Source organism: Nesoenas mayeri (genome assembly GCF_963082525.1).
Source record: "Nesoenas mayeri genome assembly, chromosome: 5".
In the NCBI taxonomy this organism is placed as follows: Eukaryota; Metazoa; Chordata; class Aves; order Columbiformes; family Columbidae; genus Nesoenas; species Nesoenas mayeri.
This window is the reverse complement of record NC_137548.1, coordinates 4,413,421-4,439,282: the sequence shown is the minus strand read 5'-3', so window position 1 is coordinate 4,439,282 and position 25,862 is coordinate 4,413,421. Positions and strand designations below refer to the sequence as shown.

The following is a 25,862-nucleotide window of genomic DNA, read 5'->3' as shown; positions in this document are numbered from 1 at the left end:
GCACCTCAACCCGCTAAACTCAAGCACATCCCTGCTCCCACATGCACCATGAGGGAGGCCTGTGTGGCTGTAGATCCCTCATCCCACAGGCCCACTTTTCAAGAACGTCTCTTCCCTTCAACTTCTCCCTCCTACCCCACAGCAGATTTATGACCGACAGAGACAAATGGAAACCAAAGGCCAGCACCGCAGGAGCTGAGGAGCACTTCCCACTCACTAGGTGCTTTCCAGCACTGCATTGACCTCAGGAACAGCCTCCCAGACAAAAAGGGCTGGGGCAACCTGGATGCGAGTCACGGCCAGCTAAAAAAGCCCGTCCCCAGCCCTTTTCCAGTCAGAAAACAGCTTTAAAAAGGAATTAAGCGAAGGGGGAGCCGCGCGCGCGCTGCCACCCTCACCCTGCCGGCAACGGCCGCCCGGGGCTCGAGCCACCGCACCTTCCCGCCACACCGCCTCAGCCAATTAGGGCAAAGATCACCACCGCCCTCTTTGTTTTTATTCTTTTAAGCCCGCCTCTCTTTCACGGCCCACCAATCAGAGCGCTCCTCTCGCGAAGCGCGGCAGCTTCTCATTGGGCAAAGGGGGAGAAGGGCTCTGCCAATGCGGTAGTTCGGGTGAGCGGGGCCAGTTCGAACGGGCGGCGGCGGGGGAGCGGCGCCATGGTGCAGCCGGTGAGGGGCGGGGATGGCGACAGGGAGCGGGATCGTGACAGGGAGCGGGATCCCCGGGGTCATCGCAGCCGGGGGCAGGGCGGGCCCCGACCCCCAGGTAAGTTCCTCGCTCTTGTCCCGCCGCAGGCCTGCGCGACACCAGCGGGAGGCTTTGACTCTTCGGATGAAGAGGGCGCTGAGGGGGACCCGAGGCCGCTGCCCATCTCCTGGTGAGACGCGCCCGGGACCGGCGGGAATTGAACATTAAAGGGCGTTTGATACAAAACGGGAGTTTTTCCCTGGAGGAAACTGTGGTGACCGGCCAGAGCGGGGTCGGGGGCTGTGGCTGAACTGGTGTCCCCACACAGGGATTGATTCCCTGAGCCGCTTTTGGAAGCGTTTGCTGGTCACTGTCAGTCACGCTTGATAGATTTTTTTTTTTGACAAATCTCGTGGGGATTTGTCAGCACTTTTCTCCTCTTGGGCAGGGGTATGTGATGAAGTACGTGTCCACACGTGAGATTCCTTTGCCTGGTTTATTCTTAAAAGTGAATTATAGGTAGGTAACTCTTCCCCCACTAAAAGGGACCTGCAAGAAGGCTGGAGAGGGGCTTTTTTCAAGGGTCTGTAGTGACAGAACAAGAGGCAATGGCTTAAAACTGAAAGAGGGGAGGTTTAGATAAGATATAAAGAAGAAATTATTTCTCATGTGAGTGGTGAGAGCCTGGCCCAGGTTGGCCAGAGAGGTGGTGGATGAACCATCCCTGGAGACATCCCAGGCCAGGCTGGACGGGGCTCTGAGCAACCTGAGCTGGTGAAGATGTCCCTGTCATGGCAGGGGTGGCACTGGGGGAGCTGGGAAGGTCCCTTCAACCCAAACCGTCCTGTGATTCTCATAGTCCCACAGAAAAGCAATGTCTGGTAGTGAGTTATCTGTATTCAAATAACACAAATGTTCTGGGTTGGTTTTTGTTGTTTTTTGGGGGCTTTTTAAAATTATATTTTGTTTTTCCTGGTAGGTTGACTTTGTCTCCTGTCTACTCTTCTAAATTCCTGGGATTATGTTCCCTTCCAGGTAAGAAGTATTCACTGACATTTGCAGGCATGTTTGAAGCTGAAGAGAGGCAATATCTTGTACCCCAAAATTCTGTGTTCCATTTAGTTGTTGGAGTGACTTGATTTATAATCTACCACTGGAATAATTGTTTCAAAAATACCAAGACCAATTGAGAGAATATCTTAACACAAGATAATTTGGCAGAGTGGTAGGAGAACAGCGGCTGTCCTCCATTGTCAGTTAAAATATTGGGATTTTTAGCCTGGCTTGCTGTTTATAACAAGCAACAACATAAGTGAAACAAGACTGCTTTGACAAATAATTCCTTTATAAGATATATTTGGCTCAAATTACACTCACTCGGTCTGCTCACAGTTCTGCACTGCTCTCCCTTAGCATCTGGGTTGTACTACTATGACCAAGATATAAAAATAAACATACAGGCTTTCACTGTATTTTTATCTACCAAAACTGCAGCCATAGTGAATCTCCTGTGGTCACAGAAAAGACAGAACTGCTGGTGGTGACACTGTGGACTTTCTCTGTTTCATTCAAAGCAGTTACTTGACTTTCATCAGCCAACTGAGAAGTACAAGCTTGGGACTAGCACCACACTGAAGAACTAGAAAACAAGTGTTGAATAATATTTGAATTTAAGTTATCTTGAAGTGGATGATGGCCAGTGCTAGTGAAAATCCCACTACCACTTGAACACTGGTTCATATATATATGCCAAAAAATAGCTGCATTATGTTTTTAAGCTACCTGAGCTGTCTAATCTTCAGATGTATCCAGTCGTACTCATGCTGATACAGCTTTTGGTCTGCAGGATTCTGCTGACTCGTTTTCAAAAGGTGCTTCAAGATACGCACAATCCTGAGCATTGTCAGGGTAGACCTGAAGATTCTGTGCCTACGGGGCTGTAAGAGAAGGAGGGGAGACAGAGGGAAGGTGCAGCGCAAATATTCTGAGCAGTTACATCTCAAACCAAACAACAGCTGTGAATATTGCAGTGCAGTGTTCTGTAGGGGCTGCAAAAATGCCTTGGTAGTGTGATGTGAGGAAAAAACAGAAGTGGGGATACACTGAAGACTGGATAGTGAGGAGGATTTTTAACCTAATTTATGCTGAATATTATAGAACAGGGAACTTACTTTCCTACCAGTCAACCAGATAACTTTGAAGTGATCTCTATCCAGCCCTTTTATTTGTTGGGGTTTTTTGTTTTATGGGTTTTTTGTTTGTGGTGTTGTTTTTTGGTTTTGGGGGATTTTTTTCAAGCTGTACCCTGATTTATAATATCCAAAGCTCTTCATCTGGAAAAATGCATAGCAGCTTAAAAACTTGGGCAGGTTGTGGGGTTTTTTAATCCTATTACATTACAGTATTAAGCAGATAATGGAGTTTAAAGTGTCTTTTGCGCTAGTGATCTATTTGCAAAAATAAGAACTGTGTTTTACATGGGGTGTAGTTTTGGCTTTTGCTTTCATTTTGGTGGGGAGTTTGTCTGTGCTCTATTCTTCAACTGTAGCAGCCATTCCATAAATGTCACTTGCCTGTAGTGGTAATTGTCATTCATAATTTGTTTTAGGTTGCAGGTTTAAGGATATTAGAAGAAATCTTCAGAAAGATATAGGTGAGTCTTCTGGCCAGTATATAAAGGCCTCTCTCTTCCAGGCAGTCGATGCAGCAAATATCTTAGTGCTGTCACCATTATGAGCACTAGATACGACTTTCAAGTGTGCAGTGCCACTTTCTCTCTGGCTTCTCTACCAAATATTGGACAAGCAGTCAGATAATTTCCAGGCTGGAGATGTACAGGCTTATCTTTCGGAGTAACCACAAGCTCTGCTAAGTCACATGCAGGAGAATCCGTCTTTAAAGCAGCTAAGACCAAGATAAATTACAAACTTGTAATCTCCTTTTCCCAGAGGAAAGTGAGATTGGGATAGAAAAGGCGAAATAATGTAAAGATTTTGCCGAATATTCATCTGTAAACACTAGTAGAGGAGAGATTAATACCAACAGCAAAACCCCACTGTGTTTGGGCACAGTCGCAGCTGGAGATGGGACAGACTCATGCTTAAGCTGGCAGCAATTAGCTGAGTTTTGATGTGCTTTTAATGAGGCTCATCTTGAGATTCCCTCTGAACCCAGAAAAATGCTCTCAGGGGTCACCTGGAGGCAAATGTGGGTAAGACTCAGCAGAAGTAAATGCTGCTCAAAGAAATATTGCTAACTCCTATTGTCTTAACCTCAAAGATTAAACAAGAGAACCAGTACCAAGTAGTTTATCTGTTTATCATTAAGCTGGATAGGCTTTTGTTTATTTGCAAGTGTCTTAATTTGTTGGCAGAAGAACTAAAGAACTACGGGACCCAGGATGTATTTGTGCTTTGTACCAGAGGAGAGCTCTTAAAATACCGAGTACCAAACCTTATAGACGCCTACCAACAGCACGGGATCTGTGTGCACCACTATCCTATTCCTGATGGGGACACTCCTGACATTGCCAACTGCTGTAAAATTCTGGAAGAGCTCAAAAACTGCCTGGAAAGTAACCGGAAAACGATCATACAGTAGGTTCTGGTTGTCTCCCTTTCACCCCACATTCCTGTAAAAGATACCAGCTTCTCTCTAGGTGCATGACCAGCTGAAAATGAACCCTGTCAAGTGACAGTTGCATTTTTTAGAGTTAGTTCAAGCTGTGAAAAGCCGCCTGTTTCTCCTCGTGCAACTTTTGGAGCTAACTTGTCCTTTGTAAGATCCAAATCTCCCATTTCCCATTGTTCTCTCCAGCAAACGCTTCACATCATGTGTTGAACGGCACCAGACAACTCCTCACTGCCAGCCCCCTTGGATATTGGGTGTATGATATGAGTTGCAAGCTAAAGCAGCTGTTGTTAGAGGATAACACACCTCTGGGCTGTTTATCAAGGAGTCAGTGGGTTCCAGCAGTGCAAAATTCACTTGTAGTTTGCCTGAAATAGGTTTAAAATAATTTCTTTAGACAGTTGTAGTGGAGCTCGGAGTAGAGGGGGGAAAACTTTCCAAGTTCTGTGTTCCCTGAATGATCCTGTTGACAGCTCCCCACACAGACACCCGCTGAGTCCTTGGGCTCCCTACTGCCATCAGCAGCTCACAACTGTCATCAAAGCCTGAATCTGGAGTAGGATTTAAAGAAAACTGAAATTTCCCACTTTTGTGCCCTTTTCTGTCCTCCTGTGCCTTTGGGACTATTACCATGAATGAAGGGAAACTTTAAAATTGCAGTTTCTCTAGAAAGCTGCTGCTTAAGGAAGGTGTGACAAATAAATACGAGATAGCCTTGTAGGTATATTCCAACTCTCTTGTACCACTGCTCCTCTCGGTTAAATTAAGGCAAGAATTGTGTGGGTGTATTTACTTATCGAGGTGCTCTGGGTGTTGCAGCATAATACAGCTCAGTACAACCAAATGTTTTTATTCTCTTTTCAGCTGTTACGGCGGCCTTGGACGCTCATGTCTTAGTAAGCACTTACCTTCCCTTTCTCAATACCTGACTAACCCACCCTGCACACCTGTTTTTGGGAGACAGCATTGCCTAAAGGAGCCAAATTCTCCTTGAAGCTTAACTGGTTACAATGCAAAGTGCCACTGCGGGTAGCAGGTTAGGTATTATAGTATATGTGGGCCCGTTTCTTGAGAAAGGTGTTGTCAAATGGTAGGAATATGAGCTGCCTGTATAGAAACTGTTCGCAGTGAGTGACATAAGTATGTTATGGTATAGCTCTGAGTGTGTAGGTGAGAGGATGGAGGGTCAGGTGGGGTCAGTCTTTTAGTGGGGTGATAGAAAGTTCTCTCTTATTTTCTCGCAATTTTCACTGCAAATTTTAGTCTCCTCTGACCAATGGGATTGCACTTTCCCCTCTTCTCTCAATGACTCCTCAGGAAAAGGAGATAAACACTTCTTCTGCATCTTTCTTCAGCCCAATGTTCCCCCTAAAGCTTGCAGGGGCATCAGTTATTGTGTGTGTGCCAGAAGGTGATAATGCCAAAAAAGCAACTGCAGTCAGAAGACACAAAGGGCAACTAACTGGGTGTACTGGAACTCATTCATCAAAAGCCTAGAATTTGCCTCCCAAATGCTTCTGGAAACACAAGGGGGAAACTGGGAGGGTTTTCACCTGTTTCCAAAGCCTGTGGGCTCAGGCGGGAGCAGTGGGCACATGGGACCAGGACCAACAAATAGTATTCAGCAAAAGATGCAGCAGATCTCTGACCCCCATATGATGAGGTTGAGTTTTACTGGAGTGGTTTTCATGGAACAAATCTATTACCGCACAAAAGCGGTGCTGTGCGCGGGAGGAGGTGCTCAGTAGCACAGGGGTGTATTTACTTCTCTTTTACAGTAGCTGCGTGTCTCCTGCTTCGGCTTTCGGACACGCTGGCACCTCAGCAAGCCATAGACAGCCTGAGGAACCTGAGAGGATCTGGGGCGATACAGACCATCAAGGTAATGAGGCTAACAAAGGTAAAACACGTGTGGAAATAAGGGCAGAGAGCTCGGATGGTCAATTCCTTCCTTCCCAAAGGGATCCCGCTGTCTTTCTGAGAAGTTCCCTTGCTGCTCTCCTGCCTTTGAGCCAACCATCTTGTTCTGTCTCCTCTCAATTCAACAGCTGTTCTCCCCGCCTCTTCTTCACCATCATTAGTAACTAGTTGCTTTCTCATCTTTATCCCTGCTCATCACTGTTGTCCCTTTTTCTGTTGCTCACGTTCTCCTCACAACTTCTACTTGATTCTTCTGCCTTGATTTCGTTCTGTCTCACTAACCCGTGCAGCTGTGTTCACGTTCCGTAGCCATCACATCCATACACTGACAGCCTTCATTTAAGGAGCATCCCTGGCACTAGTGTTAAAACCTACATGGAGGGAGGCCTAAGTTGCTGAACATCATTTCTTTTTTCTTATTTTGGTGAGATTTTCAGCTACTCTGTACATATTTCTGTTGTCACGAGTCCTAAATGTTACATTCTTAAAACAGTTCTATGTACAGGAAAGAGGAGCTGACATTTAAAAAGTTAACAAGATAATAATTTCTGAGAGGGAAGTGCTGCCCAAAGACTGTTTCTCTGTTAGCTCTAAGCCTCTCTGGAAGGCAAATCTTGTTTAAACTACTTGTTGAGAATCAGTTTTCAACAAACCAAAGGGGCAGGTGGGGGGCAGCTTGCGTGTCTGGTTGAAGAAACAGGGAAGGATTGAACAAATGTTGTAACGAGAAGCCCTCAGAGGCGCTCAGGGTGGACAATCCGTCCTTTAGCCACTGCTGACCAACATTTTTATCTCATTTTGAACACTTGCATCTTACTACTCCACGTGATGTACAAGTTGACCTAAGAACTCTTAGTACACTCTTTAGTACAAACTGTTGTACATCATCACAATAACTCAAGACTCTATTCTGCACCATGGACTCCTTACGGAGAGAGTAATGGTGATCCAAATAAAGCAGCTTGGAATTCTGACATGAAACTTCCACCTATGATGGCCATGGTTTGCATTAGCTTGATCTCACGTGTGCCCTTTATGAGGAGCCACAAGATCCAAGCTTGGATCCATGGTGAGAAATTCCAGGGGGTTTGGAATAAGCACAAGAAGAGCAAATAAATGGACTAGAGGGTGCAGTTTTAATTCTGGGGTATCAAACAGCTTTTTAAGATGGGTAATGCCTTTTCCTGAAGTACAGAGCGCTCATTACAAATCCAATTGTGCTTTTTCAGCAATACAATTACCTCCATGACTTTCGAGAGAACCTGGCTGCACATCTGGCAACAAAGGACACGGTATTAAGATCAGTATCACGATAACTAATACTGGAGTGGTGCATCTTTGTGTCTACATGGCTGACGGACGCCTGGACAAAACATCTCCCAACCTTTGCAACTTCCCGTCGCTCCAGCCCATGCGACACAGCCACTCACTTTAACTTCTGTGTGTAAAATGTTGGGGGTGGGGATGGAAATCTTACAGGACACACTGCATCTTCCTTAATTTAATACTCACCACCTTAAAAATACATGGAAGTGTATTGGTGTTCGTTACTGCTCTGCCGGTGGCCCGCACGCCTAACGAGCTCACTTTCCACAGAGTAATTACTCTTACACAATGTTAACTTCACATTTAACACCACAGATGCGCGTGTGCTGCCGTTTAGCTGATGTTTTAACGTTGACGTCCTATGCGCTGTTTCTGTGAACAAAGCGGAGGGAGGCTGGGCTGCCAAAACAGCGACCAAATTTCATTTTGCTTCATCTGTGTTCTATGTAGCATGAGAATTGGGAGGAGCGCTTGGACGTGAAGGCAAAATAGGGGAGGAAAGCAGAGAAGAGGTGAAAGAGAACTCCTTATCCACCGCCTTCCTAAGAACCACGCAGGGAAAATGTAGCGAGGTAAAAATTACATCGAAAAAACCTCGGCTCTAGTTTTAAACTGAAAATCAAGCATAGAAATTTTCACACTGGAGCGCTTGTGCCTTATGAACTAGTAAGAGCTTTCTGAAATGTCACGGTTCTGCGTAGCATGTTCAGTGATATTTAGGAATGAGATCCTCTTGTTCCAACAGAAGGAGGTTTTATAGTGTGCTAAAGCAAGCAGGCAGGTTTTATATGGCTGTGGCAGGACGAGACACTCTGTGGTAGCTGCGTGGGTGAGTCTGGCACAGCCCGTCTGCAGGATCACACCAAAGCAAGTAAATAAACAACCCGCTGTGGGCTGGAGAGAATCTCACAGCAACATCTCTCTAACAGTTCACATCCCTCCTGGTTAACTCCATCCACTCACAAACACCAAAGATGATCAGACTCCTGAAGAAAACATTTAAACTAGTTCTGTCCTATTTGGAGGAAGCAATGATCATCCACTCCAGTGCCCAGGGGTCCTGGGACCCCCTGTGAGGTCATTTTGGCTTTGGGGCGATACCCTGTGTCACCCACACTCTGCCTTTTGTTGCGAGACAAACCAGCAGAGTCAGAGGAACTGTTGCCTGTGGGCTGATGTTGCTGTGAGCTGTACTGGTGTCCCGTCCTGCCTCGTCACCATCTGTTTCCCTGTCGTTCATGCTGTCACTCCTCCCAGGTGACACTTTTTTTCCCTAGTGCTGCAAGAAACCACCTGGTTACATGTCCAGCACTGAGATGGGGCCGTGTCCTGTCACTTTGAAGGCAGACAATAGGGATGCTTCCACTTTCCACAGCACAGAGTCACTTACAGAGAACACTTTGCTCAAAACTCGTATTGTTGTGTCAGTATTCTCCAGCACAAACAAATCAGAACATCAAAAGCACTGTCTGTCTGTCCCATCTTCAGTGCTGAGTCCTTGCAACTGAAGGTATTCAGGTATTAAATATATGTCAGATGGCTGGAAACTTTCTGACAGGGAGAGAGAAACGTTCTTTATTTTTTCCATAATCTTTTGCCTCTTAGAACTCCCAAAATCAATTAATACCACAGCCACATTTTGAATGTGAAACGACTGGTACTCAGCAAGGCATCACGGGTGCTGCTCCACGTACTCACAAAGACAAAACGGGGTGCGAGGCGCACGTCGCGGGGTGCAGGGGACAAAGTTCCCCCCGCAGCTGGGTGGTTGCTGGCAGACATTAACCTTGTTTTAAATAAAGATGCTGACCGCGGTTCCTAAGCAGCTTTCTCTGAGGGACTCTGCTGGGCAGTCCTCACACTTCACACACTCCCTTCTTACAGGAATTCTTAACTTGCCCTTCTGACCTTTCTCTGTGATGCTTTGACAGTTTAAAGACCTTTGAAATAAGATTAAATCCTTCAGTTCTCATGTATTTAACCAGGACAGAACGCAAACAAGCATTTTGTTCTGGGGTTAGCGGTGAATTCAGCTCACCAGAACTGCACCACAACTACAGGGCTGCTTTCACCTCTCAGTTCCCCTGCTCAGGAACACTCAGATGCATTTTATGTCGATGTGTAAAGCTGGACCTTCACAAGACAGTGCAAATGTTGCAAACGTTTCGCTAAATATGCCTGGCTAAAGCTGCTCCACAGCTGGAGGGGGTTTTCAGTTGAACTCAGGAAATCCTGCATTTATTCTGGTGTGTAACTTGGTTTAAATCAGCCCAAGTACCAAAGGAGTGAGAGGTTTCGAAGGCCATGGCGCCATGCGCCAATAAGGCTCATTTCTGGAACAGATTAATAAATATACAACCATACAAAAGGGTTAATTAAATTTTGCTTACACAGGGTGAAGTCATCATCTCACTGCAGTGTCTGAAGGCCCCAAGCAGCAGGAAAATAAACATAAGCCAACAAGAACAATATTCCCAAGTTTCCAAAAATGATGATTGTGCAAGGAAGAAAATCCTCCTGTCAAACTAACAGCGGATGGAGCGGGATCGCAGAACGGGAGTAACGGAGCTGTGGATGTGAGGAGGTTGAAACCCGTGACCTCGCACAGAAAACAAGGGCTGGGAGGTAACACCTGCAACTGCTGCAAAAGATCTGGGACAAAAAAGCCAAAAACAAGAACACTTGAGCCAAAAGGGCATGAGAAATTAAATGTCAATCAACGCAAAAAAAGAAACGTGTGAGAAAAACTACTTTATGTCCATACTAATAAGCTGGCAGGTATTTGTTATTACTCACGTAAGCAGAATTTGAAGTTATCAGAGCCTGGATTCTCACATCCCCAGTATATTATAAAAGGAGGAGAGGAATTCAGAAAAAGAGGAGGAAACTGCTGCTCTAAAGCACAAGGGCACCCAAATCTCATCTGATGACAACAGTTCTGGTCTCCTCCTGCTTAGAAAAGGGAAATTTGCAGAGGAGAAAGCGTAACGACAAAGCTACAGATGTTCCACTCAAAAAGAGATTAAACAGACTTGGACAGATGACATGATGGTCTATTCAAATCACCCCTGGCATAAATAAGGTGGAAATTTTCAATGTCTTAAAAAAATAAGAGGTTAGAAGCAGCAGATGAAGTCAGCAGAACTTCTCAACAAGTTTTCTTACACATTGCAGAGGTCACTGTCCCAGCATATCAGCCACCCTGGGTTATAAAAGTGCTCAAAAAGCAGCTGAATTAATGGAAGAAAAATCTATTCAAGGGCTGTTGACGCCAAAGCTCCCGCTCAGGACACCTTAACATATGGATTTCCAAACATTGTCCCGCTATTCCAGCAGAGATGTTGGATACCTGCTCAGTGTCATCGCTCCTCAGTTGTTGCCTCTGCCCACCCCAGTATCACAGTATTTGGGTTTCTGGTCGAACCAGCGCAGCCATTCACATCATTTTAACACCCAAGAGACCCAAAGTGAACAAAAAAACCCAGTTTATACAAGAATATTTTACTAGAACTGGGAAACTATTATTCTCCAGCAGCGCTAAACAAAAAAAATCCTAATTATTACTCCTAAATTAAGCAGCTGTTGCAGTCACAATTTATAAAGCAATATTATCGTCCCCCCGCCCCATTTATCTGCAGACCCATAAAAAAAGCCCCAAGCCCAGGAAATCAGAGCTTCTCTTTTCCAGACATTATTTGATTCAGTGCTCTGTTTTTAAAGGGTAACACAATTATCCATCATAAACAGCTGAATACAGGAGGTATCTGTTCAGCTTACAAACCAAACAAGGAACCGGGTAAAAAGTGTTTCTGAATTTGAGATTTTCTTTTTTTATTATTATTATTTTTTATTGCACTAAGGAACAGCGAGCGGGGCAGTTTCACAAGCTCACTTTCTGCTTTGAAAAGCTCTGTAGTTATTACTCTTCAACTCAGGAGTATTTTCATCACTGGACTTCGTCATTGTTGTAGGTTTGTCCATTTGTTAACGAGACAGCACAGACATTAAAAACAAAAATCATTTCAATTCATTCCCTCGTGGACAATTCAACTTGTATCGCAATGACACACGCTTGAGCTTAAAGCAAGGTTAACGTTTGGAGAAAATACAGACGTACAGGAAAGATTAACCATAGAAAAAACAAACTCCTATTTTTGCAATTGTGTCCGTGAATTCAGCTGTTTAAGACCAACGTCGCTTCCAGGTCAAACCCCCAGCACCTCTGGTCCTCCCCATGCGCTCGGCAGCTGATTTAGAGCGGGACACGCGAGTCCAAACGAGCCGCTACAAAGCCCGACCTAAAGAAACTCCCTAGTGTACTAAGGCTGGTAGTAACAAATACCTACTTGAAGATTACGGCTGTTCCTTATGGAGTGCAAAGTCAAAACTTCTCGAAACCCAGTAATCTTTATATTAATTGACATGTACTTCTTTAATTTCAGTGTCCCAGTAAAATATAAGAAAAGAGTCTTTCCACAAGTATAAAATGTGGAAATATTTTAAAAATAGGGGAGTCGTCGTTTTCTAACGCAAACGTGATCATCAGATTCCAGATTTAATCTTGGTAAGAGGTTCTCGTTGTAAAGAATCCATGGTTTGTGGCTTTTGCATGCACTTAACTGGAACAAAGCTTGTCAAACGTCTTCTTAAGAGCTCACCAGAACATAAATCATGCTGGAAAACCAAAGAAAAATCTTAAGATGCACCATTTATACATTTAATGATACAGTCGTTGAGTTTTAAGGAACAAATCTGTGTGAGGTAGATAGGTAGTGACTGAAATTTTACACACAAAACGCATCAGAAGGGCTTTTTGATACAAAACATGATGCAAATTGATGCACCGACCCCTTGGCACTAGACCAAGGCAGACTCTTCTACCTTTGACAAAAATCACATTTCCTTACTCTAAAAACATCATTGTTGCAGCTTCTTAATGAAAATACTGGGCAGGGGGTTGTTATATTACACTTAAAAGAAGAAAAGCTTGGAGCTTTCAAGTCAAACAGATTCAAAATAGTAATTCCGACCAAATTAAGAGTTGCGTTTTAAAACAGAATAAAATGGTGATTGTGGATTTTCTTTCCGAAAAGTTTGCGCTATATTTATTCTTATCTATGAAATTTCTCTTGTACACTGAGCCCAACTGAAAAAAGACAAAGGTGAAGATGAGATGGGAGACAGAGGAAACAAAAACTTACCCGTATAGGTAGTAAAAAAAGGATAGAAGGTAGAATGCTAATTTGCACCATCCTTCTTTCTGGCAATAGGCTAAAATATCTGCATTCATGATGGTTGTGGGATCGTACAGCCCAGGGCCGCTCATCACGGGTCTGCTCATGTACCTGCAAGCGACGCAGGGTTAGTTTTGTGGGAACAGCGCCGGGAAACATGGGGTCCTGCCCCCCATATAACACCAGAACCGAGACACGGAACCACCCCCTTCCAGAAAATTCCACCAGCTCCGCGTAGGAGACGGCGAATTGCGGGAGCAACGGGAAGCACAGCACAAATAGAACAGAAACAACAGAGAAAGCAAAGCGATGGGGCTCGTTTTATAGCCACAACATCAACTTTCTTAATGTCCTATCAAAAAGCATCTTTATTTGCCAAAGACGCCGAACACTTAAGAGGAAGCACTGCAACGGGAGAATGAGTAACAACATAACGAGACGCCGGGCTCGTCAATATTACCTCCAAATATGATAAGCCAACAAAGGCATATTGAGCCCCAGCGTAAGCCACTCTGCTGCACAGAGAAACATGACACAGAAGAAGGCGTGGATGAGGTACTCGGGAAGGACAAGCTGGAAAAGAAAAAGAGGAGTTAGACATCTCGATTACCCAAAGCAAAACGTGTGGTTTAATCTATTTTGGAGTTAAGCTATCATTTAAAAATTATTATTATTATTATTAAAACACAACACTACCAAGACTACAGAGAGTGAAAACAGCAGCCAGCGGTGCGTGCCTTGCTGTTTTCACGTGGTATTTATGAACCAAGAAGAAAAATGTCAACAATTAAATGCTCCGATCGATAGTTTTTCATTGCTTCTATTAAATTAAGTGCACTGTTAACAGATTCCACGCTTTAGGTATGACCTTTGGAACAGATCAGCGAGATATTTCTGCTCATGCGACAGAGAAATATCAGTAGGAAACATGCTTCAGGTAATGGTTTATTGGCAAAAAGATGGTTTGCGTTTTCCTGGTTTATAGCTTTGTTTTGGCGTTCACAAATCCGTCATTTTTCCAATTCAAAGGATTTGCCAGCTCCTTTCTCAAGCAGTTTGGGGGGTTCCAGCCACCCTCATTTTCCGTCCCCCCCCCAGCATGCGTTACAGCCTCATGCTGCCCAGCACAGACCCGCCAAGCTCATTATCCATTTACTCCAAACCCACAGAAAGCGTGAAATGCCAGGTAATATTAGTGTTATTAATAGGAGACATATGGAGAGAGACACAGATTAAAGGCATGCAGAGAGCCAGCAAAAATCTCACACCTGCCACAAGAGGAAAATTGTCTGAAATAAGTCACCCCCCAGTGAAATCGTTCACTCCTTTATCACTTAATTCAGGAAGAATGAAAATCCATAAGCTTTTTGCTTCTCAACTCAGGACCACTAAAACATCTCCCCTTGAAAACAGCTCTATTTCTACCTAAAGATTTAAACTGCGTGCACACACATACACACACCGCCCCGCTTTTGCGTGTGATTAACATTGCATAGGACGACTACACTGAAATCTCAGTGTTTTCTCATTTCTTTCATTCTCTCCAAGCAGATGCTTCTTTTAAATCCCAAAATATTCCTAGAAAAGTACAAACTACCAACAAACATTCTCACCACCTACTTCGCTCCGACATTCTGTTTCTCTAAATGAAGAACATCAAAGCAAACTTGCATCGACATCAACAAAAATAACCTGTCATACGTGAAATGTTTCTAGTAAATCTTTTTCTCCGCATTCTTCTTTATATACTTACCATTTACAAATTGGCAATTATTTATAGGAGAACAACAACAGCCCTATCCAAAACACCAAGCATTTGGCTGCCTGCTGAGACACATTCACCAGGTCTGAAAATCTGGAGTTTATTGAACTATACATCTCAAAACATGTTTTCCTTTGTCCTGTTTATCGCACCCTAATCCCGCACCACAATATCTGTCTCTTTCAAATCCATCACATCTTATCCCGCCTTGTATCTCCCAGAGAAAAATTAATTATAGCATATTCTACTGTGATATTTATCAGAGAAGCGAGGAGGAGAGAAATGGCGTTGCCAAGAAGAGATGATACAACTATAATAGGAGCAGGGAAGACATCAAGAGGGTACTAAGCAGTTACTATTTTGGGCTAATCTGCCTACTCAGGTGTCTCAATTCCTACCAGGATTTTTGATTCTCTGTATAGGAAAAAACACATAAGAGTGTTTGTCCAGAGTAATTTACCAGATCCCCTCAAGAGTGTGGATCTTAACGTCACCTTTAGTGGCTACTCTACTTTCACAACAGCAAATATTAAGTGATTGAATATCTTCAATTCATATCAATAAACACCGCATGCACGTGGGTTAACAGAAGGTTAATATTTGCGTTAAACATGCGCATTGTAATACTTCCCAGGTTGTGATAAGATCATAATGCATAAATGTAATGAGGATTTGCCCTCCCCGTACTGCAGCAGAAATGACCCGAGAACAGACCAAGCAAGGGAAACTGTTAGATGCAAAGCCCTGAGATGCAGCCTCTGCCTCTCCCCACCCCTTCTCTTGCTGTAAAACTCGCTGTCAAGCTACGTGCTGTTTGTCTAACATACATTTCCCTCCCCAGCTGCTGTCAATTCACTTTTCATTTGCAACATTTACTTAATTCTTCAAAAAGTTACAGTCCAGGCCGCGCTGTTGTGCTGCCCCTGCGTTCTACGCCAGCCTGGGCACACCGAGCCAAAGTAAAACCCATGAGAACAGCACAAAAAACCTGCTGGATCGAACTATGTGCTTTTTAACAAGCATCCCTTTGATTATCGGTGTTACAGGTGTAAGCAAATAGTTTTTCTCAAATTATTCTCATAAACCAAGGAGTTCAGAGCTGCATCCATGAGCGGCCACTGAGAAACACCCCTGATCCTGAGACACGAAGCAAAGAAGTGAAGGTAACACCTGTCACATTATACCCATCTAAATCCTCAAATGAGATCACAATTTACTCAGTCAATGCTTAAAAATCAACCAGTCTCCTATAATCTCAGACTTCAATAAACCTTGCTTGAAAAGTTCTATTTATTTCCCTCCGAACTCAGTCCGGCTAATGAAAAGGACATGTAACAGGCATGTAACAGTTTTCCCCGCTTCGCTGGGTGCGCAAGCAAAATCGTTTTGTGCGAAATATGGAAAAATCCATGAAGTTGTTGTTATATCAACCCCAACAAACAGATAACGAGCAGATGAACAGGCACACTAAACAAAAGAGCTTCAAAGTATTACAAATGTTCCTAACAAAATGAAAGGGAAGTGGCATTAAAAACATGAAACTGAGAAGCAGTACACACCTTCAATGCAATTTTGACTCTTTTAATCTTTTTGACCTTTTCAACTGTCTTTGTGCCGAAAATGTAGAAAGCAGATTGAAAGAATGTTAGTACGACAGCTGACGAGATCACCAGCAGATTAATAACAGTCAGAATATTCAATTTGAAAGCAAAGAATCAGACATTTTCCCTAGAACTTGTGCGAAACAACTAGGTTTTGTCCACCCAGATGCAATTCTACTGCCTGTTTTATCAAGACGACAGCAAAACCAACCACTTTACATATATTTCTTTTAAAAAGTGTTCAGCATGCGACTTACAGGATTGAGTGTATTACATTGGTCTATGGGATTCTTGTAATCTGTCTTCAGTTCATCAAATGCTATGATCTAGGAAAAAAATAAAGGAAAGAGTTGTGATTCTTCAATCCAGGAGCAACAATGTATTTTATGTGTGAAAAATAACATTTCAGTACAGAGCCATAAGCCCAACTGCTGCCACCACATTCAGGAACATCATTTCTCTAAGGTCATAAACCCACAGGTGAGACCCTTCTCAAACAGGTTATAAAACAAGAAAGAGAAGATATTTCAGGCATTCACATCTCTGCACACATTCTCTCTTTATTTCCCCACCAACAACTGGTTTCCCAGATCAGGTTCAACAGTTTTAACCCCACTCGCCAAACCCCGTGAGTGACTCTTGGAACCTGGCACAGGGATCACTAACGAAATTAAAAAGCAACAGCAAACTTAAAAGCAGCCAAATGTTTGGTCTCATGACCGTCAAAGTGAATGCTGACCCCACATGTATGTCCGAGATGTGCATCTATTTAAAAACCTACATATACTCCACCTTTTCGTGCCATAAAAATCAAAGACACAGCGTGAAATACAACAAAAGCCACGTCTACAGAACAAGTGTCACACCAAATATGAAAAATCTTAGAATCATAGAATCATTTCAGTGGGAAGAGACACTCGGGATCCTCGAGTCCAACCATAATGTAACTCTAGCACTAAGCCATGTCCCCGAGAACCTCGTCTAAACGCCTTTTGAACCCCTCCAGGGCTGGTGACTCCAGCACTGCCCTGGGCAGCCTGTTCCAATGCCCCACAGCCCTTTCCAGGAATAAATTATTCCCAATATCCAATCTAAACCTCCCCTCGTGCAACTTGAGGCCATTTCCTCCCATCCTATCACTTGCTGCTTGTCTTAAGACCAACTTATTGTCACTATAAGATTCATTTATATTCAGTATAAACCCACATATGTTTACAGGACAGGGCTTATATTGCAACAGAAGTGTTTTTGCTAGGGATAACTACAAAGCTTGAAATAGTGCCAAGAACATCCTCCTCCTCACGTCCTTTCCTCCAGCAGCTTCTCACAGCGGAGCCACAGGAGGTTCTGGCTCTCCCTGTGTCGGCTTCAAGATAGAAAACCCTCAAAAAGCAATAATAAAGAAAATATCAAAAATTAAGTCTTAATATAAAGCACATAAAGAGTGCAACACATAAGTGATTATTTCTATTAAATAAGGAGCCAAACTGACTTCAGAATAAAGCATTTCCAACAACTCTTTTAAAAAAGGAACTGATTAAAAATACTGTTTAATGAAATAGATAAATCTTGTATCGGCACTTGAAAATCCATTCTACCCACAGACAAGCACTGCCATATTTCCACATCTTCAACATAACAGCGAAGCCGGGGACCAGCTGTGGTACCTCAGCTCCCCCCCAACCCCGTGAGTGCCGGAGGGTGACCCCGCGCTTCAGTAGCCTGAGCTGTTTGAGAGGTCACAGAATCGCAGGATGGTTTGGGTTGGAAAGGACCTTAAAGCTCATCCAGTGCCACCCCTGCCATGAGCAGGGACATCCTCACCAGCTCAGGTTGCTCAGAGCCCCGTCCAGCCTGGTGTATAGAACCACAGAATCATTCTGGTAGGAAAAGACCCTCAAGATCATCGAGTCCAACCATTAACCCACCCCGGCACTGCCCCATGTCCTGAGAACCCCACCTGTCCAACCCTCCAGGGATGGTGACTCCAGCACTGCCCTGGGCAGCCTGTTCCAATGCCCCACAGCCCTTTGGGGAAGAAATTGTTCCAAGATCCAACCTCAACCTGAGCCCTGAGGTGTCTCCAGGGACGGGGCACCCACAGCTTCCCTGGGCAGCCTGTTCCGGGGCCTCCCCACCCTCATGGGGAACTATTTCTTCTTTATTTCTAATCTAATCATCTCCTTTTCCAGCTCAAAGCCGTTACACCGTGTTCAATCACTACAGGCCTTTGTAAAAGTCCCTCTCCAGGCGGTGAGATCTGCAGGGACCCCCAGCCTGCACAGACAGAACCCCTCGGGGTCTCTCACGGAGGGCCAGACGGACCCTGCCCGGCCTGCGCGGGAGAGCGGGCTGAGGGAGCCGCTGCCCCCGGGCACGGGCCGCACCGATGGGACGGGCCCCACCCGCGGGCGCTCCCTCAGCGCGGGCCGCGGGACACCCGCGAAGGGCCGCCCGCTCCGCTCCCCCCCCGCTCCCGCACTCACATGCCAGATGGCGAAGAAGATGAGGGCGGCCGTGAGCAGCAGCGCCAACATGTAGCAGAAGGCGGCGAACGTGAAGGCCATGGCGGCGGGGCGGGCGAGCCGCGGCGGGGCCGAGCGGCGCGGGGGCTGCCGGGAGCGATCATTCACCGCCGGGCCGCGCCGGGGCGTCTCCGCGCATGCGCCGCCCCGCCCGCAGCGCCCCCTGCCGGGCCCCGCCGGCACCGCCGCCACGGCGCGGGCGCCATTTCGCTGAGAAGGGGTCGGTCGGTCCCGCGTCGGTATTTGCGAGTCACAGGGTGGCTGGGTTTATACTGAATATAAATGAATCTTATAGTGACAATAAGTCGGTCTTAAGACAAGCAGCAAGTGATAGGATGGGAGGAAATGGCCTCAAGTTGCACGAGGGGAGGTTTAGATTGGATATTGGGAATAATTTATTCCTGGAAAGGGCTGTGGGGCATTGGAACAGGCTGCCCAGGGCAGTGCTGGAGTCACCGTCCCTGGAGGGGTTCAAAAGGCGTTTAGACGGGGTTCTCGGGGACATGGCTTAGTGCCAGAGTTACATTGTGGTTGGACTCGAGGAGCCCGAGTGTCTCTTCCCACCGAAATGATTCTATGATTCTAAGATTTGTAATGTCTGGTGTGACACTTGTTCTGTAGACGTGGCTTTTGTTGTATTTCACGCTGTGTCTTTGATTTTTATGGCACGAAAAGGTGGAGTATATGTAGGTTTTTTAATAGATGCGCATCTCGGACATATATTGCATTCAAGAACATCATTTCTCTAAGGTCATAAACCCACAGGTGAGACCCTTCTCAAACAGGTTATAAAACAAGAAAGAGAAGATATTTCAGGCATTCACATCGCTGCACACATTCTCTCTTTATTTCCCCACCAACAATTGGTTTCCCAGATCAGGTTCAACAGTTTTAACCCCGCTCGCCAAACCCCGTGAGTGACTCTTGGAACCTGGCACAGGGATCACTAACAAAATAGAAAAGATCATCCAGTCCGACCCCCCTGCTCACGCAGGGTCACAGAGCAGATCACACAGGTGGGTCCAGGGGGTTTGAATGTCTCAGAGAAGGAGACTCCACACCCGCTCTGGGCAGCCTGGGCCAGGCTCTGGCACCTCCCAGCAAACAAGTTTCTGCTCATGTTCACATGGACCCTCCTGTGTTTCAGTCTGTGCACGTTGCCCCTCACCCTGGCGCTGGGCACCACTGAACAGAGTCTGGTCCATCCTCTGACACCCACCCTGAGATATTGATCAGCATTGATCAGATCCCTCTCAGCTTCTCTTCTCCAGCTCAACAGCCCCAGTTCTCTCAGTGTCTCCTCATCACAAAGATGCTCCAGACCCCTCAGCATCTTTGTGTCCCTCCCATGGACTCTCCCCAGTAATTCCTTGTCCTTCTTAAACTGGGGAGCCCAGAACTGGACACACAACTCCTCACCAGCGCAGAACAGATGATAAGCAGATAAGGTGGTTTTCAGGTCGAGATGCATGAGATTGGTGCAATCCCAATAAATATAGTGGCATTTTGGAGGGAAAGACCAGGTAAATCTGAGCGATGTCTGGAGAGCAGGGAGATGGCAAATGGCTGTCAGGAAGAATTACTGCGGAAGGGTGTGTGGTGGGTGCCCCGGGAGGTTACAGGTTTATACAGTCCCAGATCGATCCAGTTTGGGCCTTGCTCAAAAAGTACTGCAAGAAAAATCATTTGAAGAGAACATCACGTATTTTCCTTCTGCAGGGTCATATAAAAGTCATTTCAGTTTTAAGCAACAATACCTTGCAATAAAGGAAAGGCTGGGTCGTGTTTGCGCAGTCATCTCCACACAAGCAGCCTAGTGATTTCCAGTTTCCAAAAAACTAACAGCTGCCAAATAGTAAATAATGTTTTCCAGTGATATCTGCTGGAAAGCTTCTCATGCAATTAATTGTCAAAATGGGAGATGAGCACTTTTATTTCCTTCCCCAAAATAAGAGGGAAAACTGGAGCAAATGAGTCACCTTTAGGAAGTCAGTTGTTGCAAACATAGTTGATCTTTCAGTATAAAATCGCTCATCTCGTCCCCAAACTACGCCCATAAAACCACTGTGGTGTCATTATGACCAATGAAACTTAAGTGTGAAACTTGGAAAACGGATTTAAAAATTAACCTTAGTGAATAGTAATTAAAAGGTAAAGAAAACAAAAGCACGAGAGAGCACGGGGTGGGTGCCCCAGCCCGGACAGCTGCCCGGGGAGCCCTCCCACCCCCTCCCGAAGGGACCAGCCGGGCTGACCGTGAGCAGTAAGGACATCAGAAAAGGTTGAGCCTAATGTGGTTGCCACCCATCCGGGGGTGACAGGATGGATTAGGAATAACACCTGGAATCCTGGGGTCAGTTTTGGGCCCCTCACACCAAGAAAGGCCTTGAGGTGCTGGAGCGAGTTGAGAGAAAGGAACGGAGCTGGTGAGGGGCTGGAGCACAAGTGTGATGGAGCGGCTGAGGGACCTGGGGGGTTCAGCTGGAGAACAGGAGCTGAGGGGAGACCTTCTGATCTCTGAACTGCCTGAAAGGAGCTTGGAGCCAGGGGGGATCAGGCTCTGCTCCCCAGGAACAAGCGCCAGGAGCAGAGGAAATGGCCTCAAGTTGTACCAGGGGAGGTTGAGGTTGGATCTGGGGAACGATTTCTTCCCCAAAGGGCTGTGGGGCATTGGAACAGGCTGCCCAGGGCAGTGCTGGAGTCACCATCCCTGGAGGGGTTCAAAAACACATAGATGAGCTTCTCAGGGACATGGTTTAGTGCTACTATTAACAGTTGGACTTGGTGATCTCAAGGGTCTTTTCCAACCAAAATGATTCTATGATACTTCACTTGGCCTTATTTATAAACACACTGTTTATTTCTTACTTTGAGCAGCCTCAGGCCACATCCACACAGATACACTTATTCTCAAGGCTATTTGACTGGACTTTGCTGGAAGACCTGACGTTCAGCATTTAAACTCCTCATTTCTGGCTTTTCCAAAGCCATCCAGAAGGGTCATTTGCATCAGAAAAGCTGTGGGAGGTAAAGACACAGAGAATATGTGCAGACATGCTGTTACACCTTTGGACTGGGCAACGCTGGTTTTGCACTGTGATGCGGAAAACACTTTGATCCATTCAGGGTAGATATTTACTCTAAAAGGGACCCAGATTTAGTGACCGTCGCTGGCTGTTTGAATACACAGGTCATCGCAGCAGTAAATTCCTTCAGAGCACTCCAGCTGTTACAGATGCTGATGGGTTTGGATTGGGATGTATGATCTGCATTAGCCGAAACACAGGGAAAGAAAAGGGAACCAAATCATCTGCTCTACACCACAATAAACAAGGCTGTTGCTAATCACATTCTGTGTTCTTGTATGACACAATGTTGTACAATCGGGATGTGTAGTAGCAGAAATAAAAAGGTGTGTCAGCCATGTACTTGGCATTTGCAACTAATACTGGTTGTGCCTCAAGGTATGTGAAGTTTTACTACCTCTGATGCTTTACACACCTTTCAGCCGCAATTATCCTGTCAGGAGAAATGGAAGGCAGCTATAATCTTGTGCAACAAAGATTTGTTCATTGAGGGATTTCTTGTATCATAGATTATCTATTTAAGACAACACAAAGGGAAATGAAAAGCAAATTCTGTAGAAAAGGGTCTAGTTGATTCTCATTTCGTCCATTTATATGGGATCTCTAATCAAACAACTGAGTATCTTCTCAAAATGTTCTCTGATTAAACTTTGCAAGCAGTGTAAGTAGGACACAGTGGAGATCTGGAGGCAGCCGACAGCTTTTCATGCGCTTTCCTTTTCATGTGGACTCATTGAGTTTAATCCTGATTGGAATCCCAAGGGAAAACGCCAGTGTCTTTTCACCTCATCTTAAATCCCTCTCAGATATTTGTCCCTCACAGAATCTCAGAATGTCGGGGGTTGGAAGGGACCTGGAAAGCTCATCCAGTGCAATCCCCCCATGGAGCAGGAACACCCAGATGAGGTTACACAGGAAGGTGTCCAGGCGGGTTGGAATGTCTGCACAGAAGGAGACTCCACAACCCCCTGGGCAGCCTGGGCCAGGCTCTGCCACCCTCACCAGGAAGAAGTTTCTTCTCAAATTTAAGTGGAACCTTTTGTGTTCCAGTTTGTACCCATTACCCCTTGTCCTATCATTGGTTGTCACCGAGAAGAGCCTGGCTCCATCCTCCTGACACTCCCCCTTTATATATCTGTAAACATTAATGAGGTCCTTATTGAAAAACAGTCATCTAATCAGACAAAATTCAGTGTGTTACAGTCTGTTCATGTGGAAGATTTAGCTGAAGAAAGGCGGCTGCGGCAGGTCGCAACAGCAGTGCTTTTGCAGGGCTGTGAGGGACGATTACACAGCAACTTCTCTGTATTATCATGGTAGAAACGCATGGGGTAACTACATTCCTCAACATTAAAAATAATATCCCTGGGGAAAAAAAAAATAGTTATTTCAGTTATAGATATCAGGGACAACTGTTGAACTCAGTAATTAAGATCCTGCTGATGCAAATAAAGCCGTCACTTACTGGGTTTTCAGGAGAGGAAAATCTGAGTGTTTCTCCATAGTTCAGAAGAAGCTCTCGGAGTGCCTGTGACGCAGTGTAGCAGAGCTCACCCTTCTGCACGCCTCTGAAATACCCGTCAGGAGCAGCACAAGTACAGAGTCTCTGCACCCACCTCCTCGATGTGCTAACAGACACTAGGATGGTTCACTGCTCGGCCTTTCATCAGCAGAATGAAAAGATCCAAGGGCTTGTGAATGCACCAGCTTCCTTCCGAACCGGCAAATGTCCTTTCCTGTTGCGCTAATTAACTCATCTTTAGAATCCCTGTTTAGACTTTACCGTTATGTATGTGACCACGTAAACAAATTCACTTTATAAATCCCTTTGCACATGAAAGACATTCTCAAGACAGACAAGAATCATATTCAAAACTCAATTTCAAAAGGCAGACGCCACCAGGCATCTCCCCACATCTCATTATGGAATCCATGCATGGCCTCAATCCCTCCAACATTTACTGTCAGATGGCAACAGGTTTTTTTTAATAGGCTAAACACTGAATACTCAACCTGTCCTTCTAATGACAGGGTTTGTTTTTCTCTTGCTGGGTAGAGCTCCATACAATTCTGAGCCCATGGCAAAGAGATCAGGCAAAGGGAGCAATAATTGTTTTTTCAAGAACTATTTTAAAACACATTTCAGGATTCAGCTGCCCATTAATGAACTAAGAGGGAAATTTCCCCAAACTTTCTGTGTTAGCCCAACTGCAGTAACTCTGATACTGAAAAACGTCATCCTTGGTCCTTACTCTTCATCAAATAACTTTAAATTCTGATCCAATTATACACTGATGCAGCAACATCAACCTGAATAAAGAGAAGTTGAAACCATAGTGGTGGCATTTGGAGATGGCGTTACATCTGGTCCCAAGTGACAACACCTAAAAAAGCCTCCCTTGTTAATTATTTCACTGCTAATTGTTTTAGCAGAAGCACGGTCACCGCTGGATATGGTGGTAAAATTGCATCAAGGTAAAGTCAGGGCAGATACTCGCTGGGACAAATGAGGCGTTCAGTCCTCTGCCAGATGTGACATCATTATTGTTCCTGCCCAAAAGGAAGGAAGATACATGTGGTTTTTGCTTTGTATCCAAAAAATCAGCTGGTTAGGGCTGTATCTTGTCAATTGCCAAAAGACACAGCCCAGTTCTCACAACCTCAAGCTTCCCTCAAGTGGCTCTTGCAGTCCCAGACCTGCAGCACACTTGAAAATGTAGGAGGGAGAAAAAAGAGTTGGGAGACTTTGGTCTCTCTGTTCTCCCACAGAAATCTTGTGTGGCCTCAAATACGGCACCTTTGGGTCGTATTCATGCACTTAAATCATACTAAGCAGGATTTCAAAAGCCTTCATCTACATCTAAATACCTTTACAAATCTTGCTTTTGATCTCTCCAGCTATATCCGTATTATCAAAGCAGCTCAAGGCTCTACCAGTGATGGATATTCAGCCCCCAGCTGTTCTTAAGATTTAAGAGCTTCCCTTTGGTTGGGCAGAGACCCTCAAGATCATCAAGTCCAACTGTTAACTCACCCCTGGCACTACTCCATGTCCCTCAGAACCTCATTTATGTATCTGTTCAACCCCTCCAGGGATCGTGACTCCAGCACTGCCCTGGGCAGCCTGTTCCAATGCCCCACAGCCCTTTCCAGGAAGAAATTGTTCCCAAGATTCAACCTCCCCTGGCACAACTTGAGGTTGTTTCCTCTCATCCTATTGCTTGTTACTTGGGAGAAGAGCCTGACCCCCCCTCCTCGCTACAACCTTAAGGTCTTTCTTGTCACGAGGGGCCCAAAATGGACTCCAGGATTCGAAGTTCCACGCACCAGTTCCCCCATCAGTAACCTCAGGCACAAGGAGCAGGGTGGGTGGGTGGGTTGCTCACCCTCCAAATCAGCCTCTCCAGGCCGCATGGATGAGGTCACAGAGCCAGCAGCTCCAAGATCTTAGGGCTAAACCGCAGCAAGAAGCACATGGACAGCAGCATTGGCACATGGACTAAAGAGACAGAAGCTCTCTGTAAAATGAGAACAGCTCTGCTTCATCTCAAACGGGGAAATCGCGCTTACGTTAGAACGTGGTTATAGACCTTGGAGTGGGCCATTCAAGGAAAACAGGGCTGTTGAGTGGATGTATCTATTTTTCCATTCTGGCAGTAATACAGCTACACAATTTGTTTTGCAGTTCTGAACCAAACGGTTGCACATTCACAGCTGGAGGTAAGGTAGAAATATTGTCTCTCGCTGATCCCTTGATCCAGTCGTCCTGGCTGAATTAATCATGTTCACAAATCAATCCAGGATTTGTCGCTGTGGGAGCAGATGGCCAGGCAGGCCGCGTTTGTGAGCAGGGCGGGCACATTCTTCTCCCAATTATCCAGCAGCATTTTCCAACAGCGGATATTTAAAATTAGATATTCTTTTGAAGAAATGCTAAATCTCTCTTGTTCCCTATTCAGCTCAATAAGGGCACTGACCCCTAACTTTCTGCTCTACTTCTGCCCTCTAAGGCCTCAGTGAGAGTGTAGGATGGCTGGTGCCCCTTTCCCTTTCAACTGAACAATTTCTGCCCCATTTTCCTCTGCGCT

At 45.3% G+C, this 25,862-nt stretch overlaps 2 protein-coding genes across 2 annotated transcripts; one reads left to right on the top strand and one right to left on the bottom strand.

Moving 5' to 3' along the window:
- The first annotated feature begins 651 nt into the window (after positions 1 to 651).
- Positions 652 to 7,637, top strand: CDKN3 (cyclin dependent kinase inhibitor 3). Its single transcript, XM_080345635.1, has 8 exons — positions 652 to 671; positions 798 to 880; positions 1,670 to 1,725; positions 3,299 to 3,343; positions 4,064 to 4,286; positions 5,185 to 5,216; positions 6,099 to 6,202; positions 7,470 to 7,637. Exons 1-8 carry the CDS (start codon positions 660 to 662, stop codon positions 7,554 to 7,556), a joined length of 642 nt encoding a protein of 213 aa, XP_080201761.1. The 5' UTR covers positions 652 to 659; the 3' UTR covers positions 7,557 to 7,637.
- Positions 7,638 to 11,226: 3,589 nt separating this feature from the next.
- Positions 11,227 to 18,784, bottom strand: CNIH1 (cornichon family member 1). Its single transcript, XM_080345485.1, has 5 exons — positions 18,650 to 18,784; positions 16,421 to 16,489; positions 13,261 to 13,373; positions 12,768 to 12,911; positions 11,227 to 12,240 (listed from the first exon to the last, which is right to left on the bottom strand). Exons 1-5 carry the CDS (start codon positions 18,728 to 18,730, stop codon positions 12,213 to 12,215), a joined length of 435 nt encoding a protein of 144 aa, XP_080201611.1. The 5' UTR covers positions 18,731 to 18,784; the 3' UTR covers positions 11,227 to 12,212.
- Positions 18,785 to 25,862: the final 7,078 nt, after the last annotated feature.

What these genes read in the sequence shown, in the direction of transcription:
- CDKN3 (XM_080345635.1), top strand. An exon ending in GGGATTATGTTCCCTTCCAG is followed by an intron (nt 1,726 to 3,298) that starts GTAAGAAGTATT and finishes AATTTGTTTTAG; the next exon opens with GTTGCAGGTTTAAGGATATT. An exon ending in GGGCGATACAGACCATCAAG is followed by an intron (nt 6,203 to 7,469) that starts GTAATGAGGCTA and finishes GTGCTTTTTCAG; the next exon opens with CAATACAATTACCTCCATGA.
- CNIH1 (XM_080345485.1), bottom strand. Translation starts at nt 18,730, where the DNA reads ATGGCCTTCACGTTCGCCGCCTTCTGCTACATGTTGGCGCTGCTGCTC. An exon ending in TCTTCTTCGCCATCTGGCAT is followed by an intron (nt 16,490 to 18,649) that starts GTGAGTGCGGGA and finishes TTTTTTTCCTAG; the next exon opens with ATCATAGCATTTGATGAACT. An exon ending in TTTTTTTACTACCTATACGG is followed by an intron (nt 12,241 to 12,767) that starts GTAAGTTTTTGT and finishes TTGGTTTTCCAG; the next exon opens with CATGATTTATGTTCTGGTGA.